Here is a 20,149-nt window from a genome sequence, read left to right as displayed (position 1 = left end):
GGAGCATCAGTTTGAGAACTGCACTTAGAGGCAGAAGGTAGAGAAAAGAGAGTAGATGGCTTATTGTATTAGAAGTGTAATACAGAGCCTTTCTTCTCTAGACCACTGGTTCAAGTATAACTCACACTGTTAGCATTGTAATTGTCCAAGAGAGGCTTAAAGAAGTGAGTTTATGATCCATTCCAGTCCACAGTGGATTGGTATTCATGTCTCAAAAATCACCACCACAAATGCCACTGTCATTGGCAGTGTCAGGGAAATAAAGGCAAATTGGAAGAGCAGCATGGAGATGCTCACAATGCAGTTTCTTTGGATTTAACCATTCTGTGGACAGAGGGGCTCAGACTCGAGGGCTGTCAATCTGGCACTGTTAGTGAGCTCTACATTTAATGTTTTTAAATATGAAAAGCACTGACGAATCAATTCTAACTGTTGATATGCCTCCAAATGAAACAATTCAGCATTTCTGGGGCTTACAGTTAACAAGCTTCATCTTTAAAGCTAGAAGCAAAAGTCAATTTTAAACCTGCTATAGACCTTTGAGAAAAGTAAACAACTTCATGTTAAACAATTTTCAAATGAATTCTGTTTTCAAGAAGCATATTTTACATGAGCCCAGTTGTCAGACTGTCAGGATGTCACCACTGTGACAAAGTAAATGATGAAACACATATGGGATTCATGATCAAAACTATATTAAAGAATGTTACCAGATGGATGAGACAGCAGAAGAGGATTACTTTATATTCAAATATGCCAAAAGGCCTTGACACTCCAGGGTATATAAAATGAATAAATTAAACTTTCAAATTATTCAGGTACAAGTCTTCCAGGTAAATTTGTATTATAAATATCTGCACAAGCTACTAAAAACTTAAATGGAGGTTAACTTCTTCTTTCGTATGGCTTGGATAGGTAGCAATAACTACAAATTTATATCTAAGTTTGACAGCCAGCATATTGCCACAGCGGTGAGCTGGTGAATGTCCTTCAAGCTCCCGGCAGAAGAACGAAGGGGACATTCAGATATTATGTGCTCCATCGTTTGTGCCTGGTGACCAGTCACATATAGGGGTTTCCCTCATTTTCCACTTAAGGAGGGCTTGTCCACATCTCCCATGATATGCCCGATGCGAGATAACACTACTCTTGAACAAGACTAGAAATTAACTAAATACAGAACCAAGGCCCCATACCTACTTGTCTTCCGACCACATCTACTTGTCTTCCACCATGTATGCATGTTTCATATTGCTTAGATTGGAGGTGGCCCTTGTGATCTAGGCAGCACATTAGACCTAAACTATGCAGCAAGACTTCATTGAATTATGCAACACACTGGAAAACATTCTGCAATTTATAGGAGTGGCGTTTCTCCTGCAGTAGGATTTGAGAGTTGTCTTCTCCTGTATCCAACAAATATTGGAGTAGAGCCCTGCGTAGGACGATTTTTAATCCTGCTCCTGTCCTGCTCCCGCTATTATGGCAGCAGGTCCCGCAGGATCCATGGGATTCCAATCCCGCTGCAGGGCTCTACACTAGTCCCGCACAGGACCCTATATTGGAGCTCCCTTTTGCTGTTGGATGCCCCCAAACTCACTACTCCAGCCAGTCTCCTTTCTTGCATAATTAGGCACTGTAGGGGCAAGGATTTGTTTGCTCTGATGGGCCTTAAGAGCTCTAGATGGCAGCTGCTGCTTTTTGCAAGCCTCTCCTCCTCTCAAATACTCCATTCTCTCTTCTGCCACTAAGGGGTCTGCTCTCCCACTACTCCAACCAGCCTCAGTTTCCCCTCCTCTAGTACTATTAAGGTTCCCTGGGGAGCAGTTTGGAAGCCTCCCCCTCACCTCAACAGAGATTAGCTCAGAGACTCCTTCTGCTCCCCCGAGACATGTGAAAGAAGGTCCAGGAAGGCTGATGATTATTCTTTTCTTTGCTGCTGTCCTTAGTCTAGAAGAATCTCCCTCTTCCTGATTCCTGCTCTACCCTTTAGAGCAGTAGCATGGAATTACAGGAAACTACTTAACTCCTCCTTTTTCAGCTGGAATCAGAGGAGACAGGCAGAGGGACAACGGTAGGCAAAAATGCTAACCAGCAAAAGGCAGGATATTTATCAATTTTGGCATTACAAATAGGACAATATTAGTACACAAGTGGCAACAATAACAGTGCATGGACACAATCACATTTTATATCAAACCCTGGTAAATAGTTCATAATCCCATCCATTTCAAGAAGGAAGAAATCATATAATTCTAATATAACAGAATATTGGGTATTCCAAGCCTATTAGGGAAGTTTCCAGTACATACCTGACATGGCAATCTGTTGCTGGTCTGAGTTCAGGAAGGGTAATTGTTGTTTCTTCTCCTCTGTAGGAACAAAGAGTGATAGCTCTCCCATGTACTTCAAAACAGGCTTATTGCAAAACAGAACTATACAATGTACATTTAGTGTCAAAGTGTCCATTATCCCCTTTATACATAATGCCTATTGGTATTACTTAAAATGATTTCCATGTGAAAAAAGTAGGTCTGCAAGACACCATACATCTCCTGATAAAAACACTGCTGATCTATGTCAGTGTATTTGAACATATGTATTGTGAAACCAGACTTACATATAGACAGATTTAAATTTTCCATTCTTGCCGCTGTTGGATACTGCTACTTCAAATATAAATGTTGCTGGAGTGAGACTCTGACTTTCTCCATTCTGTGAACTAACTGAGAGATTCCAGGACAGAACTGCTGCTCTTGCTTGTATATCAGAAACCTTTAAAAACAGTAAATAATGCAAATAGGTTTGCTTGCGATAATAAAGGTACATTAGTCATTAACATGGTACTTGCTCATTTGCCCACTAAGTTTCTCACTGGAGGAATTCTTTACTTTTAGTTAGTGGACGTGCTGAGTCTTTTTTAAGTTAGGACTTTACTGAGCTTTAATTTCAGTTTTAACTATTAATCATTCTAGGGTACTCATATCAAGGGCACTATATAAATAGACCATAGGCATATTTAAACAGTCTTAGGGTGTAAAGTGACGTTTCTATTTCACTTGCAGTGTCTGCACTAAGTACTTAGGCCAAAGTTTTCAGATTTGGTACCCTAAGAAAAATCAGGCAGCTAATGTGTGTTTACGCACAAACAAATGGCTCCATTTTCTAGCTGAGTACCCACAGTTCTCACTAACTACAGCACCTCTGAAAAAATCTGACCACTTGTTTAGATTTCTCAATACAGATTTTTTTAAGGTGCTCAAATCGAAAAGATTTGGTCCAAGTACTAAAAAGCCTTTTCTGCCATTTGGTTTTAGTTCTTCACAGCACTCCGAATTTCCTCCAAAATAAAGTTTGCACAGCTTTTTCTGGCACTAAACCCACAGGGTATCAGTGGCAGAAAAGTAGCAACATTACCATAACATAATGAATGGCAGGAAAGCTGGAGAAAAGAATGCAGCTTGCACTCTGTACAATTGATGCACAAAAGGAGTTACGTGTACTTGACTGCAATTTTAGCATATAATCTATTTAAAATATCACCATAAGAGTCCAAGATCCCAAACAGTCTGAAAATACTCAAATCTATGCTCCAATTTGATTTTAAATAAAACAGAAAATGATGCACTACTTTTTGTAAGTACTTCTTTATTCTTTAATACTTTGCACTCAACTGAGCTCAGTCCAAAATCCAGTGAACTCAGTGGACAGATTGCATCAGACTCTGAGTGCTTTTCATCACAGCATCTCAAAGCATTTACAAATATTAAATAACCTCAGAGGCAGGTATTATCCCCATTTTACAGAATGGGGAATTGAGGCACCCAGAGGTTAAGTAACTTGCTCCAGATGTCTCAGCAAGTGAGTGGCAGAGCTGAGCACAGAAAACAGAGCTCCTGATGCTTGGCCTCAAGCTCCGACCACTAAAGCATGTACTTTCAATTCACAACATTGAAAGCATTTCAAATAAAAGATCATTGAAGAACATGATTTTATACTGTTCGTAATATTTGTTATTTATCAAGAGAAAGTATACAATCAGGGGATTATACATAACATTTCAAAGACAATACTTACTACAGGTTTACCAATGCTTACGTGGAGATTGTACAACTTTTTGGATTCTGTGTCAGACTCTGAAAAGCCAAATGTAAAACTTTATTACAGTTAAAAAAAATAAAAATAAACCCCTCCGCCTCCCAAACCAGCAGATAAGAAATGCTTATCTAAGTGCAACCACAAGATGGAGTTAGCGTCATTAAGAGATTAACAATAGTATATATTACGTAAAGTTCATTTCCCCTAGTTGTTTTGGCTGCGTGATTTGTAGAATTGTCCAAAACTAACATCGTTACACAAACTCCGTTTAGTACATCCTGCACAAAGGATATATTTCCCTAATCTGAACATATCTTGGCTTACTTTGATTGAACAAAAATCTTTATATAAAAATAAAAGATGTTAAAAATTTACAACATGATTTTGTCTTGGCTGCTGTATGTACTGGTTATGTAGTTAATGCTGCATTTCCTTTGTAAACCAAATTTCTCCATGGATATAAATTTGGAAGATGCATTTGCGATTTTTAAATTACATACTAAAAATACAGCAGAACACATTTTCAGCCAGCGTTGTTATAGTCAGTCATACGCTTGTGAAAAATATTTCATTTAAAACATGTATGTAATGGAAGCCTGTACATTCAAGAGTTCAGACTGAAATTGCATTCTTAAAGGAAAACAAATGTTATTAAAAGATAAAAATGTAACCACTTTTTGCAAGGCCAAATCTTTAATAAAAGATATGTTTAGACATACCAGTGAAAGTTAGTTCCTCCTTTACTTATCTGCCAAGACCCAAATTCTGATTTCTGTTTTACTCAACTATTGAAGTGCTAAGTTTGTCATCTACAGTAGAGAAACAGACCTCTGAGTATTGCAATTTGAATCCTAATAGGTAAAGTCTTTCACTTTAAAAAAAAAAAGTGTATTTTTATTACAAGCCTACACATGCATTCCTTTAATGAACTGGGATCACAAATCATTTACATTTCATTCCTTCCTTCCTTCAAACCAGTGTGATAGACCAAGATACAGCAGTATCTCAAGTGCTTAGACAGAAGGCACAAAGCTGATTTTGCAGTTGCATAATTAATTTTTTTAAAAATTGGCACTTAGTCCATCATTGTACTCAAAGGAGTATTTGAAAACATTTAAAGAGACTGAGTAATTTCATTTTAAAATGCTGTTTACTGCTCAGACTAAAACTTTTCAACTGAAATTTCATGAAGACTTATTATAACCAAAACTCACATGAAACATTAGAATGAGAACGATTCCTGATTCTGTTATACACATTTATGGTACACCCCAACATGGAATACTGTTTTGAGTTCTGATAACACTATCTCAGGAAAGATATGGCAGTAACAAAAGAAAGTTCAGCGAAGGGACATAAAACAGAGACACAGAGGCACTTCCATATAAAAAAAATGAAAACAGTGAGACTGTTTAGTTTAGATGAGATGAGACAATATGGTAGAGGCATAAATCTGTTGACTGGTATGCAGAAGGTAAGTAAAACGCTCATGTTTATCTTCTCTCATAATACAAGAGCAAGGGGACATTCAATGAAATTGAAAGGCAACAAATGAGAAGCAATACTTTACACAATGAACAATTAACCTGTGAAACTGTGTCACAAGATGAAGGACAAGAGTTTAGCAGATTCCAAACAAGAATTAGAATTTATCTGCCCAGTGGGAATATATCCACATTTACATAAGACAATTTTAAAAGTTTGGGAAAAGAAATCCCCATGTTTCAAGGCATTAACAAACCAGTAGCTGAAGGGTTTGAACAAACTTTCTATGGGTAAGTCATTCCGTAAATGACCAATGCAATTTTGAGTACCTTTCTTTGAAGTGGCTAGTACTGGCAGTATACCAGACTAGACAGGCCACAGGTCTGATCTGGTATGGCAGTTCTATGTTGCTATCCAAAGGAGCAAGATTAACAACTGAGAAACAATACAGCTATCATGAAACTAGCACACAAATTAGAAGCTTGAAAACAGCCAAATATCCTGCAGAAGCAAGTACCCCTAAATAGTAGTAACAGGAATTTTCCTAATACATGGCTAAGAGATGCACATTCTAAATCAGCAATCGTTGCAAGTGATAAAGAGTGAATTTCTCACAACACACTTCAAATATTATGTAATCAAATGGTTACTTTTTTCAAACCCATGTATAAACTATGAAGGGATAGCTGTAGTGAAAGTGAGGAGCAAAACATTAGGAAAAAAGTTTGAACTTGATGAGTTTGTTTCTTTATGATATATAAAGCCTGAAAGGATTTTTGTTTTCAAGCAAAAAATGATTTTCTGGGTTCATATTAGAAATTGAGGTCTTGTCTGCTCTGGAAGACAGTGATGATGTATGGAAAACTAGCAAAAAAATCAAATCAGTCTCTCTCAAAACTGAGCAACTGACAAAACAGATTTTTAGTCGGGTTATAAATTGTTTAATACCACTTGAATTTCAGTGACTAACTGAAATTTTGAAGAAAGAATCTTTGTGGAAGATTCAACACCCTTCCACTTCAATTAAGTCATTTGAGGTTATAATAAACATGCTTCCAGATTCTCCCAAGAGGTACTCCAGCGAAAAACTATGGAACACCAGACTTGACATTCCCAATATTTCTAAGCTAAAAAAATTAACAATTGAAAACCTTTCAGGCCTTCTCTATAAATCCTAAAAAGGCAAAGAAATTGAAGACTTTTTATTTTATTTTGTAAGTAATTGCAAGAGACCTTACTCCTGGGGGAATTCTGCACCAAAAAAATGTAAAATTCTGCATATTTTATGTGTCAAAATAACAATATAATCATGCCAGTTTCAATTATTTTGGTAATTTATTTCAAAATACCTGTCAACAAGTATGTCTGTAACAATGCAGACAACAACAACAAAAAAAGACTCAGGATATTTTTTTTTTGGACAAACAGATTCCTTACTAGTGACATGTTTCAGAGTAGCAGCCATGTTAGTCTGTAACCGTAAAAATAACGGGAGTACTTGTGCCACCTTAGAGACTAACAAATTTATGTGAGCATAAGCTTTCATGGGCTACAGCCCACTTCATCGGATGCACAGAATGTTCCGATGCATCTGATGAAGTGGGCTGTAGCCCACAAAAGCTTATGCTCAAATAAATTTGTTAGTCTCTAAGGTGGCACAAGTACTCCTGTTCTTTTTACAGATTCCTTACTAGGCATTTTGATACAGAACTCTGAATAATAATTCATTTAAACTACAATACAGAAATGTATTTCCTGCATCCCTCAGAAGTAGTATGGGAGTCAGGGGTAATGGAGAAACTGAGGGAGAGGGAAGTAATTGCTGGGCAGGAGCCTGTCTATGAACTAGGAGTGCTATTGGGTGTGAGTGGGAAAAGTATGGAACAGGGTTTTTTGGAGGGTGGGGGGGGGAGAAGGGGAAGGAAGGGAGGGATTGTTAGGGAGCCACTCCCATGCAGACCTTGGCTGAGCTCTAGTCTCTCCTATTCAGTCAGGCACATCTGCCCTATCCCTCAGTGTCCCTGCACTCCTCCCCTCCATCCCCATGTGTGTCTGCAACCCTGCTCAGCCACTTCTCCTTCCCCGTTCCCATGTGTCCCTGCACCTCCATTCCCATTCAGCCCCTCGCTCACCCCACTAGCTCCTGTCCCCTTGCACCCAGTCTGTCCCCGCCCCCCAACCTCTCTGAACCCCAGTCTGCTTGACTCCCCAGCAGCCCTGTGTGCCCCACTGTCTGTCCCCTCATATCCCATGCCTCTCACCTGGCCGCGCAAGCAGGGCACTGTGAGGAAGACAGCCTCTCCCCTGCCCTCTCTGCCGCTGGCTGAGCCAGCTGCCCTCTCTTCTGGCACTACAGAAGCCCCTGGTGGGTGAAAGGTGTAATTGCAGTGCCTTCCTGGCAGAATGTATTTTCTTTGGGGGAAAAAAATTCTGCAAGAGACATGAATTCTGTGCATGTGCAGTGGCACACATCTCCCAGGAGTAAGACCTGTAAGATACTTTGGGTATTTCTATCAAAAAGCCTACATGACAAAAGTAGCCAGCTACTACTTACCTCCCATCTCTGAATCTGCTGGTGGGCTTGCTCTTGTTTTTACTATTTGTTTTTGCTTTATTAGCCCGCATGCTGCTTGCTGTCCCTTTCCATTTCCATATCCATTCTGAACATTTGTATTAGAAGAATTGGGAACTTTATGCGGTGAAGAAGGAGGGCTGTTAAGTTTATTATTAGTATGCCCACTAGCTTGTTTCTCCTTAAGTCTTTTCTTCAGATGTTCTTGCATTTTGACTGTCCTTTCATCTCGCTGAATAAAATTTGTCCTTCCATGGGAACGAGATTCTAAAAGACGACAACAACATTTGTATGTTTTATTCAGCACAATTTGCTTAGCTGGCAGCTGAGAAACACTCTGGAAGTTAAAAAAAAATAACTGCAACATAGCCAGGCATTGAAAAACCTTGCAAATTCTAAGTAAGTGTAAAGTGCAATGCTATCTAACTGAGTCTGTAGGAGGACAGATCTGGTGCCGCTCATAGCTGTGACAAACTGCACCCAAGTGAAGACCAAAGTCTTGACAATTTTCACACTGTTACTCAGATGAGTGTGGGCACCAGAGGAAATGATAAGAATTTCATACTGCTGATTGGCAGGGGCTTCCTATAGTTCCAGGCAATACACTCAGTGTTTTAGGATCACTTGTGTCTCAATAAGAGAGGTAGTGGTAAAAGTAGGCAGCTCAAAGTTTATTTTGGTTTTATACTACAGTAGGACCATAGAGTTATGAACAACTCAGGAATGGAGGTTGTTTGCAACTCTGAACAAAACGTTATGTTTGTTCTTTCAAAAGTTTACAACTGAACACTGACTTAATACAGCTTTGAAACTTTATTAGGCTGAAGAAAAATGCTGGTTTCCCTTTATTTTTTTGGTAGTTTACATTTAACACAGTACTGTACTGTATTTGCATTTTTGGGGGCTCAGCTGCCACCTGATTGTGCATTTCCGGTTCCAAATGAGGTGTGTGGTTGACTGGTAAGTTCATAACTTGCTGTTCATAATGATGAGGTTCTACTGTATTGCTAATTTTGCTCATATTTGTTTTAATGTAGCCCTTGCCTTTAATTTATGCCCATTTACCTTTCTCGTATTTAATCCATACCCAGTGAGTTACAGTTCTGAACCATAACCTTTTTACTATTTTTAAATCCTCTCTCAGCTTTTAAAAACATTTCCTATTTTCTCTGGTTTTTTTAATAATAAAAATAATAAATAATAATAAAAAATAAACTCAGAACTGGAAGGGACCCTGAAAGGTCGAGTCCAGCCCCCTGACTTCACTAACAGGACCAAGTACTGATTTTGCCCCAGATCCCTAAGTGGCCCCCTCAAGGATTGAACTCACAACCCTGGGTTTAGCAGGCCAATGCTCAAACCACTGAGCTATCCTTACCCCCATATCCCCTCCCCCCGCATACTCCCAATAGTTAAATCTTTCCTTTTTGCTAGTCTTTACCTAATACCCCCACCCCCAAAACTATGCCTCTTGATGAGAGCTGTCCTCCTTCCTATGACATAGCACTGCAAACAGCAGAAATAACATTTTCTAGATTCTTTAAGGATCTTAAGGGACTTAATCATTTTTGAAAATAAGATTTAGGTGCTTTATTAAAATTTTCCCTAGGTTTTTCTTCCCAAGAAGTTGCCACCACTACTATCATTGATCAAGCTCCCCACACATTATGACAGTGGGTACTCTTGCATAGCCCCATCTTGTTAAATATCCTCTTTTCTATTATTGCTCATAAAAGGAGAGCTACATAATCCTGCTATGTTACAAAAGGTTATGTCAGTAGGCTCTTTGAAAAGTTACTTGTGAACACACTCAATTAATGTGTATAGCTACGCCCACCACCCTCAACTTGGAGGACCAGTTGTGTGTGCCAAGGTTTTATTTTTTAAATTTATTTATATAAGCCATACCTGACTTTAAGAAAAAAAAAATCCCTGAATAAAATCTCCCCAGAACATAAAAGCGGTTGAAAATTTCCTCAAACTTCCCAAAAAATTCACCTTTGGGCTGAGACCAAGTATGAAGAGTTTCAACATCAGCAGAAACTTTTTCAGAAAGTTAGAAGCAATTTCTAAAATGGTATCATTATTGAATCTGCAGTAGCGAAGACTAAGATTTAAAAGGTATTAAAGATATTAAATCTAAAATATAAGATGATAGAAAAATTCTACGGTAAGTAAAATTTCTACATTGCTATCCATCGGAAAGACAGAATTCAAATAAATGTAGTTTACTCTGTGAGCCTGCACATCCGTAACACCTTTCATTTGAGGATTTCCAAACACTTTAATGAATTTAGGCATACAACATCCCTCTAAGGCAAACATTTCCCCCCACTTACAAATAGAGAAACTAAGGTTTGAAGAGGCTACAGCCTGCACCCACAAAGCCTGAGTTAGGCACCTGGGTTCCCTATACTATGAAGGGGGAAAGAGACAGGCACCTAAGAACGGGATCCACAAAAGCCAGCACGCTAGGCAGAGAGCAACCTAAGCTAGCCATTCAGAAATTCTTACCAAGAGGGATGTTTCTTAAGCACTGCCCCTTTATGGAGTTAAGTACCCTTAGCCTAGGCTGCAGGGAGGCACCTACCTCTCCTTACAAACCACAGCCAGGAACCCTAGTCCTGGAGCCAGACTGCTTAGGCTCCTGCCTAACACCACAAAATGGCCAGGTGGGGAGGGACACCCGCTTATAACCCAAGGGTTAGAATACTCACCTGGGATGTGGGAGACCCTGGTTCAATTAACTTTTCTGCCTGATAAGAAGGGATTTCCCACCTGTCAAGTCAGTGCCCTAACCACTGAACTATAGAGTGATTCTCTTGCTGTATCTGGCCCAATTAATATTTGATTATTTTAATTAAATTGGAATGGCTTTAACACTAGAATATCCCATAATCTCTCAAAATCCCTCCCAGCCATTGTGTGTGGAGTTAGGTCAGAGCACCCCTACTGGATCAAGTCCTGCAGGCCTTACTTCTCTCTCCCTGGTTTAAGGATTGCTCTAGGACTTTGGTGTGAGACAGGCATCCAGATGTCTGCCTGAGGCAGCAGTGTGCTTGCCCAGAGGAAAACAGTTAGGTAACCAGGGAACTTCTACAGTGAAAGTGAAGGTTCTGAGTTTGGGCACCTACAGAGCTAGGAGACAGCTGAGTGAGGGTTTTGTACATTGCATTGGTACCTAAATTTCAGCTTTAGGTGCCTAAATCCCTTTGTGGTTCTAGCTCTAAGTGACTTATCCAAGGTCACACAGTAAGACTGACAGAGTGACAAACAGAACACAGGTTTCTTGACTTCTAGACCTGGTGCCTTAACCAGAAGGCTATGCCTCTGTCAGTTAAAGCACAATATTAGCAAGTCTTACCTTGTTCTTGATAAACATGTGTTGGTGGAGGAGGCTGGTGAATGAACTGCGGTGGTATTTCTCCTGTCCCTGGAACTGGAGAGTACACTGGATGAGGTGGGTGGGGAAGCAAAGCAGGGTGAGGATGCATGTAATGTGGCACATGTGGTGGAGGGGGATGCATGGAAGGATGGAATTCAGACGAATGTGGTAATACCACCACCTTACGAACTCCATTTTCTTCTACCATCTGTGATACAATGTAAAATACAGAAAAAAATCAGTAATTTTTTTTGTATAATCTACATTCCTTAAAGTTTAAGATTAGATTCTAGCTTAAAATAATTGATATTCAGAACCAGATACTGACCTGTATTGCTTTGGGAGAAAAATCTCCACTGTGATGGGCCTCAATAAATTCAAACTCTTCTGCAAGAAATCCCAAATTTCTGAGAGTGCCCATTTAAAAAAAAAAGCTGAGTCTGGCAGAGATGTAAATAACCCAGAAAATATCCACAACATATTCCTGGTTACAAGTAAACTTGAACTGACTGTAAGTGCCACCTCTACTTCTTTCAACAACTATGTCAAAAGTGACATACGACCTGCCTTAGGTCTTGTCTAGACTAGGATAAAGATGTGATAGTTTTCTGTTAGCTAAAGTGCTAACTAATGGTGTAGACAATGCAGAATATACTTTAACATATGCTAATCTGGTTGATATGAAATCTTGGCTCTCCTTAGTATCTAATTTGACTGGCTTAGCACATGCTGAAGTATATATACTGCCTTGCCTATGCCAGACTTAAAATGTGCACGTGTTAGTTAACTGTGAAACAATAAGCAATGCCCTGTCCTGCTGGATCTTCAGGCCATCTGCCAGAGGCAAGCATAGGCTAAAATTTGGGATTCATCCACAGGGAAAGATCCTAGCTGATAATGGATGCAGAACACCTATAGACTTCTTGTGGTATCCGGAAGTAAATGAATCCAATATCACTTAGACGACACAGAAATGTTATCCAAGGAACTAAACTTTTCAGTATCCACTCTTCTGGTTGGTCCAAAGGCCTCTGGAATTATTATCACAAGATTTGTAAAGTTCTTTCCCCAACATCAAAAACAAGTTATCACTGATTCTAGATGAAGATTGCATCTAGCCAGAAGTTAAAGGGATAATGAGGATCTCCTGAAACCCCATTCAAGTCAAAGAACAATCAACTACCTTCCTTTCCCCTCTTCCGCACTAGCTGTTGAGTGATATATGACAGAAGAGACACTAGATGACAGAATATATGTTCTGATGAAAGAGGAAAAACAGGTACTTGAGAAGTAACCAGAATTCAGTAGAATAAGCAGAGGACTTAAACTGGTTTAAAATTAAATTGTCTGTAACCTCATCCCCTCTGACTGGCACCTCCAATCATTGTTACACATCAAAAATTTAGATTACAAAAATACTGGTGCTATAAAATGATAATGTATTGATTATCAATGGATGTAAGGAGAAAAGCCCACACTAGACGTACACTGGCAAAGACAAAATTGAGACATTAACTGATTTGCTTCTCATATACAGTCCTCAAAGTAAAATCATACAAAATTAACACTGCTTTTAAAACACCAATAATTTCTAACTAAACCATATTACTAAAAGTATGCAACACTCATGCACTTGTAGACATTTGCACATTACATATTAACGTACAGAAATCAATGTACTAGTCTTTTCAACCTCTTTCAAATTCTAAGCCCTGCACAAAATTAAATTAAGTTGCTCCTTTTAACACCTAATGCTTGAGAAGGAATTAAATACATCATCAATATTACTGTAAACATGTTATACAATTCACAGTTAAAGCAGTTTCACAAAGAGGACCGTATGTTTTATCTTGCTAGTTCTATCAAGGTCCTCTACTAGAAGGGCTGGCTATAAAAAGTCATTGTAGCATTTCATAGTTCGCTAAGCAGAAATTGTGGCTGCAGATTTATTACTTATGCCAAAAATATTTTGAAAGGCTCCTCAGTAAAAGATAAAGCAAACTGACCAAGTAAAAGAAAAATATTTTTTCAACAGAACGAGAATGTGTCAACTCATGGATTAGTACCACAAAAGTCTGCTGTGATGTGGCCTCTACATCAGTTGTAATTATATTGCAATTTGACTATTAGGATTTTTTGGAAAAAATATAGATTACCTTCTTCAATTTAAAATAACATAATGAAAAAAGCTTGTCTTTTGTGTATTGAATTTTTGTTTTAAAATATGAGTGAATTTTTCTCTAGAAATAAGTTTTCTACATCAAATGAACTAAGTATATTCACTAAAGCTAAATAAATCTAAAAGTCATGGCTAAGTTTCATGCATCTATTGAACCTAATTAGGAAAAAACTCAGTTTGACAAAGGAGATTAATGAATACAGTAAGGGTTTCAGCTACAATTTTATAGTTTGGTGTTGATACAAGTCAAGGCCCATTATTCCAGTATTTCATTCTACTAATGTAGAGACCAACATTACCACCATGTGTTTACTTTTGTACATCTTTGAGAACAGAAAGTTGAGCCCTCATTTGTACTGGGCTGAGAAAAAAGGTTTAAAACCCCCAAATTTTGTTTTAAACTTGGTTTCTACCATTATTTAAGCCTTCCACGGTGGCCACCCAAATCAGCTTAGCTGGACAGTATTTCAATACCATTTCCACAATGTTCACACTCCACTAGGGTCAAAGCATAAGTCCTCTATACTCTAGGAGTTGTTTATCTCAGATATTACTTTTTGGTCCAAATATACTAATTTCATGACACTAAACAAGGAGTTTTAGTTCTGAAAGATTTAGAATAATGAACATTCACCAGATTATTATTTTTTTTAAAAGCAATCATCACCATTAGTAAAGTTTTGGGTCTCAGAAAACAAAATCTCATTTACAGCTGATAATTTTTGCTAAATTGTAACTATTATATTGAAGTGTTAAGAGGATAAATGTTGATAAAGAGAAAGATTTTGAAATCCTTTGAGAGGTACTATAAAAGTGCAGAAGACAACCTGGAGGAAAGATCTAGGGAGTATTTACATTGGCCAGGAAAAGAAAAAAAAATAACCTCACAAGGATGAGAGGATGACATTATATCAGACTGATATAAAAGAAGAAAGTATGGGAGACAGAAGTCTCATTTATCGGCATTATGGTTAGCTCAAGTTTAAATATAGTGCTGCAAACAATGTGCTTCAGCTATATTCCAGAGGGATCCCCACAAGGAAAAACAGAGCATGCTTATTAAGTCTTTTGACTCTTTGTAGTCTAGTGCCTATTGTGATTGTTTACATCACTTGACTCATGGCATGAGGACAAATAGGCCTAGTAGAACTAAAAGATAACCTCCTCATAACAATGGACAGATCCCATATCTCAATCATTCTACATGGTTGCAGCTTTTGTCAGAGTCAGTCACAAGATACTACTGACCCGCATCACTTAGCTGAACTAGACAACTGCAGTACAATTGCTTTGATAATGCCTTTCCAGTCAGACCCAAAGAACTGATGGGAAACTACTTGCTCTCCAAAACCCTCACTAGTGTAATTCCAGAGGGATCTATCTTGTCCTACATGAGAGCTCTTGGAGAGGTGGTAAGCAACATGGATTTCATTGGCAACAATACACTGATGACATCCAGCTATATATAGTTCCCCCTACAGGTGCCAATATCGGACACCCCCATGCCTACAAGAGATAAGAATTTGGATGAAGAATGGCTGGCGCAAACTAAACCTGGGCAAGACCAAAATCATGTTGGTTGGGAGAGGCAAAAGTTGTGAAGACCAAGCTGGAACACTGAACTCCCCATCCCATCTAGTTTCTCCCACCTACCCCCAATTAAATCAGTTATGTAATACCTTGGGGTCCTATCAGGCTAATCATTAATCCGAGATGACAATGTAGCAATAGTATAAAGAAATGCCTTCCTCTCCAAATTTGAGAGGAATAGATGAAGTCTCCTACAAGAATCTGGTCAGTGAACCAATCATTCACAATTTCCTAGAAACAGAAAATGAATCTACTATATCTTGATCTAAAGGTTTAATCAATGCAGAGATACAAGTGAAAGCATCTGACTCTTCCACCTATAACCATTGCTAGCTCCCAAGTCACTTGCATCATCAGTGTAAGATTTTGTTTCTGATTTTTCAAAGCCATACACGTATGTCAGCCCATGACCCAAGGCAGCTCTGGGATAATGCAGTTAACAGGTAATGTCCTAAGTTTTGTTATCTAGTCTGGAGGTGATGCATAAGTTATGTTTCAGAGTTAAGTGTTTCACTTGAGGGAGTCTGGCAATGGAATGAGCTCCAAAAGGAGATTCAATTAATTTAAAACCAGACTACCAATTTTTGAATATGCTTCAAAATTCCTTTTTTTAATAAAACTTTTTCACATATCTGGAAAGCTTTAATACTTAAACAGACAAAAATCCATACACTCCAACTAGAACTTGCTAGAATCTGGGAAGGGCAAAGAACAGACTTCTCTAGGATTTAAATCAGGGATGGGCAAACTACGACCTGGGAGCTGCAACCAGCCGTTTTAATCCGACCCTCAAACTCCCACTGGGGAGTGGGGTCCGGGGCTTGCCCTGCTCCGGTGCTCCAGCCGGGGAGCTGGGTCGGGGCTTGCTCTGCTCCACGTGGCTCCTGGAAGCAGCGGCATGTCCCCCCTCCGGCTCCTACGTGGAGGAGCAGCCAGGGGGCTCTGCACAGTGCCCCCGCAGCTCCCATTGGCTGGGAACTGTGGCCAATGGGAGCTGCAGGGGCAGCGCCTGCAGAGGGAGCAGTGTGCAGAACTCCCTGGCTGCGCCTCCGTGTAGGAGCTGGATGGGGGACACGCTGCTGCTTCTCAGAGCTGCTTGAGGTAAGCACTGCCGAGAGCATGCCCTGATCCCCTCCCACGCCTCAACCTCCTGTCCCAGCCCTGATCCCCCTCCTACCCTTGAACCCCTCGGTCCCAGCACAGAGCACCTCCTTCACCCCCAATCCCTCATCACCAGCCCCATCTCAGAGCTAAATTACCTGTGCTGGGATTAGATACTACAGTGAGAGGTGCTATAGAAAACTAAGATTTTTCACGTGTCAACAAAGATACCAAACAGTCAGATTATAACTACTTTGGTAATGACTGACCTGAGAGTAAATCAAATCTGTGACCTAAAGGGTGAAAGGCTCTATATTCCACTACATATATCCATGATCATACAACTGGAATATCTGGCAGCAACTATTCATTTTACTGAATAGTGGCAGCACTTGTGGAATATGACTATCAACCTCATCAATCAGACTGGTATTGAAAGAAAACTCTGCAACTTACATTAGGTTTTCCTGCTGCCAATATAAGAAAAATATTGCTAAGGTTTTCAAAGCCATTAAAGGGAGCCAGGCAGGCAATTCCCATTTGTACTGGAATTGGATACTCAAGTCAATAGCCATTTTTGAAAATCTCAGCCTATATGCATAAATCAGACACCTGATATACTAGATCTGTCTTGTGAAGAAGACCATGATTTCTACAGTTATTAAACAGCTTTAGAAATTGTCTTTCATTTTTATTAGGGATGTGATAAGCCGCAACTTCTGATGCAAAAGCAAACAACTGTAAATTAATTCTTACCTGAGATACATAGCCAGGAGGCACAAATATTGGAGGCACAGAACCATTTGGTGACACCATAGGAACATGTGCTGGACCTGAAAAAGGAAAAAAGTGTAAGATTTAAAAGTATTAGCACTTTTTACCACAGTGAGTATTCCAAATTTTATACAGTCAGAAATCTCCCCACCCCTCCCCCCTTTTATTTGGTGGCCTAAAGGTAAGCACTCATTCATTTAAAAAAAAAAACGTGGCTAAGTTACTTGGGCTGCAAATCCTTATTTATGCAGCCATCTTTAGATAACTGAATTTAAAAACTAGACTTGAAAATTAGGAAAACTAAGCAAATCTTAGTGTGTACTTTTTCCATTAAAAACCCAAAATATATTTTAATAAGTGTTCATCAGCAGATATAAAGTGTCTGCTGTCTGCAGGAGCGATTCACTGTCACTCAAAACAGTGCATGGAATACAATTTTAATGTCTCACTAAAGCGTTTGGAAACTTTTCTGTCATACTGCTCGATATAAATGCTCCATTTGTATGTATACTACTTGGGTTTATTAAAAAAATATGGATAAGAAATAATCATAACCTCTTTCTGCTCTCACATACTATATATTATTTAAATATCTGTATAGGATAATGCTGGGTTTTTTTATCTCTCTGATGAGTAATGTTACTACATACTTTAATTCTGCTCATTACTCCGGCTATCTGCACTTGTAAAAAGTAGCAGCCATTTTTTTTAAAGAGAAACAACTATTATTTCCAGAAAGCTGATCTTATTAAAGATTAATAAAATGCTGAGAGAAATGAAGAGAGACTAGACAAACTTTATGGGCAAACATTCTGAGAGGTGAAAATAGGTATTGCAACTCTGGAAGTATTGTGCAAGATAATATAATCATATGAAGCACATTTTGAAACCATGCTTAAAATCTGCAGACTTGCCATTGCTACTACAGAAGAAGCTCTCCATAACTACATGGATATTAGTATTTACTCCTTAATAGCAATAGACTACAAATACCACAGTGTTGCACAGAGATTTTGCCATACAATACCCATTAAAGTAATTTGGAGTTAGGTAGCTAAAACCTCCGTAAATTGAAGTGTTAAAATCCTGACAAGATCATTACAAGTCAATAGTGTTATCTAATTAAGACAAGATTCAAATTGACTTGCACTATATATTTTATAACCAGCAAAGTTTAAGATGTAATACATCTAAGATATTTAACTCTCTTCAAGCTTAACATTTATCTTCCAGTGGATTCCTAATCATGCTTACAGTACATACTGAACAGATTTCATGTTTTCTGTCATATAGTGAATGAAACATACTCATGACTATGTAGTGGAAGTCTTATGGCAGTAGTTTTATGAAGAATCTTTTAAATATTTGTTTTTCCTGTTTAACACATTTGATTGAACTCAGTGGAATTTTCTTTTACCTTGGATACACTGGATATGTCCATCTTCAGTTCTAATAGTGAAAGTTTCTCCTGGGTTTACCTGCACAAGTATAACCTGAAAACAAAAAACCCTGTAATTTCAATAAACTTCATTTAAAATATTTTAGAGATTTAAAAAAAAACCTTTCCTTTCCAGTCTTGTCTTACAAAATTTCTTACAGAAGTAGAGGGCAAGTTTAGAAATACTGATAATGTGGGCTGAATTCCCATCAGTCTCAGTAAATTAAATTATATAGTTATCCTTTATTCTGAAACATTCAAAACTGTTCTGATAATACCTACCAGTCATTTCCTCCCTAGTTACAGCTGAAAGGTAAGCTATACTTTACTTTTTCTTGTAAACTTTGTTTTCCATAAAATTTCCCTTTTTTTACTTAAATACCACCACCACATTATCTAAAAAATAAATACTTTATCCAAAGTGAATACATTTTGCTTTACAGTCTTCTCTATGACACCGCCTCAACAATCTCAGAATTAGATTGACGAGATCGGGTATCTAGAGAGAGTATTTATAAAAGATGTTTTACCCAGGAGGATATTTTAATCAAGTTTCCACACTGAAAATAGGTTAAAATATAGTTTGACAACGAGTTTTCCAAAGACCAATTAATTTTTCTTCATAAAATTATTTCAGAACTCAGTCATTAACATTTTCCACGCCTTCTCTGAGGATGAGAAGCCTATAATTTTCCTAGACATATTCAACCTACTTAAATTTTTGCTTTATAATCAAATAGATATAACGTATTGACTGTTGTATCTGACTGTTTGAAAGAGATAAAGCCTCTGGTTGTAGTTGGTGTCAATCTTATTTCTGAAGACAAAACCCTTGTGCATTATATTTTATATTGAAAATATCTTTATAATCCATTCTTTGTACCACTGTACAGCAATAAAATAAAAAATTAAAAATAGCCTTAAGCTTTAAGTTAATTCTCAGTTTGTTTTTACAATTGTGGTGTTTGGCTCTATGGCTTGTAATAGCTTCTCTTTGGAGGAGCTGCAGCAGAAGGGATGGGGACAGCAAGTTACGCAAACACTGGCAATGTGACAATTGTTTATTAAAACCTTTTGATAAGATGTGCAGGGACAGGAAATGTTGCCAAGTTAACACTACCACCGCTGTAAAGTAAATACAGGCCCTCCAAAAGGCTTCAATGTTACTCCCAAAACAAAACTCTAGAAGGCTTATACACTAATTTCCTAGCCTTTGACACAAAATTAATATTGATTAAATAAGTTAAGTCTTAAAGGATAAAACACATTTAACCCGAGATTAACAAACAAGGTTTTAGTCAGTTCAAAATGAAGACGTGCCAGATTTTTGCCTACCTGTGCTGCTAAGTGTCATGATAAAAGTTGTTCTAATTAACAGCCCAATGGACTACACATAAAATTTTAAGTGTCTAGCTTGTCTGTATGCATAGGCTACTCAATTTAAAACCCGAGGGAGCTCACTGAGGATTATCTGTCCTGTTTTCTACTTTGTGTTTGCCTTTTTCACCCTATTGTAAAGATTAACAA

General features: G+C 38.3%; 1 protein-coding gene across 4 annotated transcripts in view; it reads right to left on the bottom strand.

Moving 5' to 3' along the window:
- The window catches only part of LOC120372002 (fibronectin type-III domain-containing protein 3a-like), an 83,452-nt gene that overhangs the window by 23,388 nt on the left and 39,915 nt on the right, over positions 1-20,149 (bottom strand). For 3 of the 4 annotated variants that reach the window (XM_039488627.1, XM_039488626.1, XM_039488628.1), the window contains exons 3-9: positions 18,602-18,677; positions 17,167-17,243; positions 11,520-11,748; positions 8,138-8,422; positions 4,078-4,136; positions 2,621-2,775; positions 2,313-2,372 (exon numbers count right to left, since the gene is read on the bottom strand). In XM_039488627.1, the coding sequence (XP_039344561.1) occupies positions 2,313-2,372; positions 2,621-2,775; positions 4,078-4,136; positions 8,138-8,422; positions 11,520-11,748; positions 17,167-17,243; positions 18,602-18,677 (941 nt within the window). The remainder of the gene's footprint in view (positions 1-2,312; positions 2,373-2,620; positions 2,776-4,077; positions 4,137-8,137; positions 8,423-11,519; positions 11,749-17,166; positions 17,244-18,601; positions 18,678-20,149) is intronic. The other variant, XM_039488629.1, reaches the window with a different exon arrangement.

Source organism: Mauremys reevesii, linkage group 9, assembly GCF_016161935.1.
Source record: "Mauremys reevesii isolate NIE-2019 linkage group 9, ASM1616193v1, whole genome shotgun sequence".
NCBI classification, from domain to species: Eukaryota; Metazoa; Chordata; order Testudines; family Geoemydidae; genus Mauremys; species Mauremys reevesii.
Note: the sequence above shows the minus strand (reverse complement) of the source record. Positions and strands in the feature narration are given on the sequence as shown.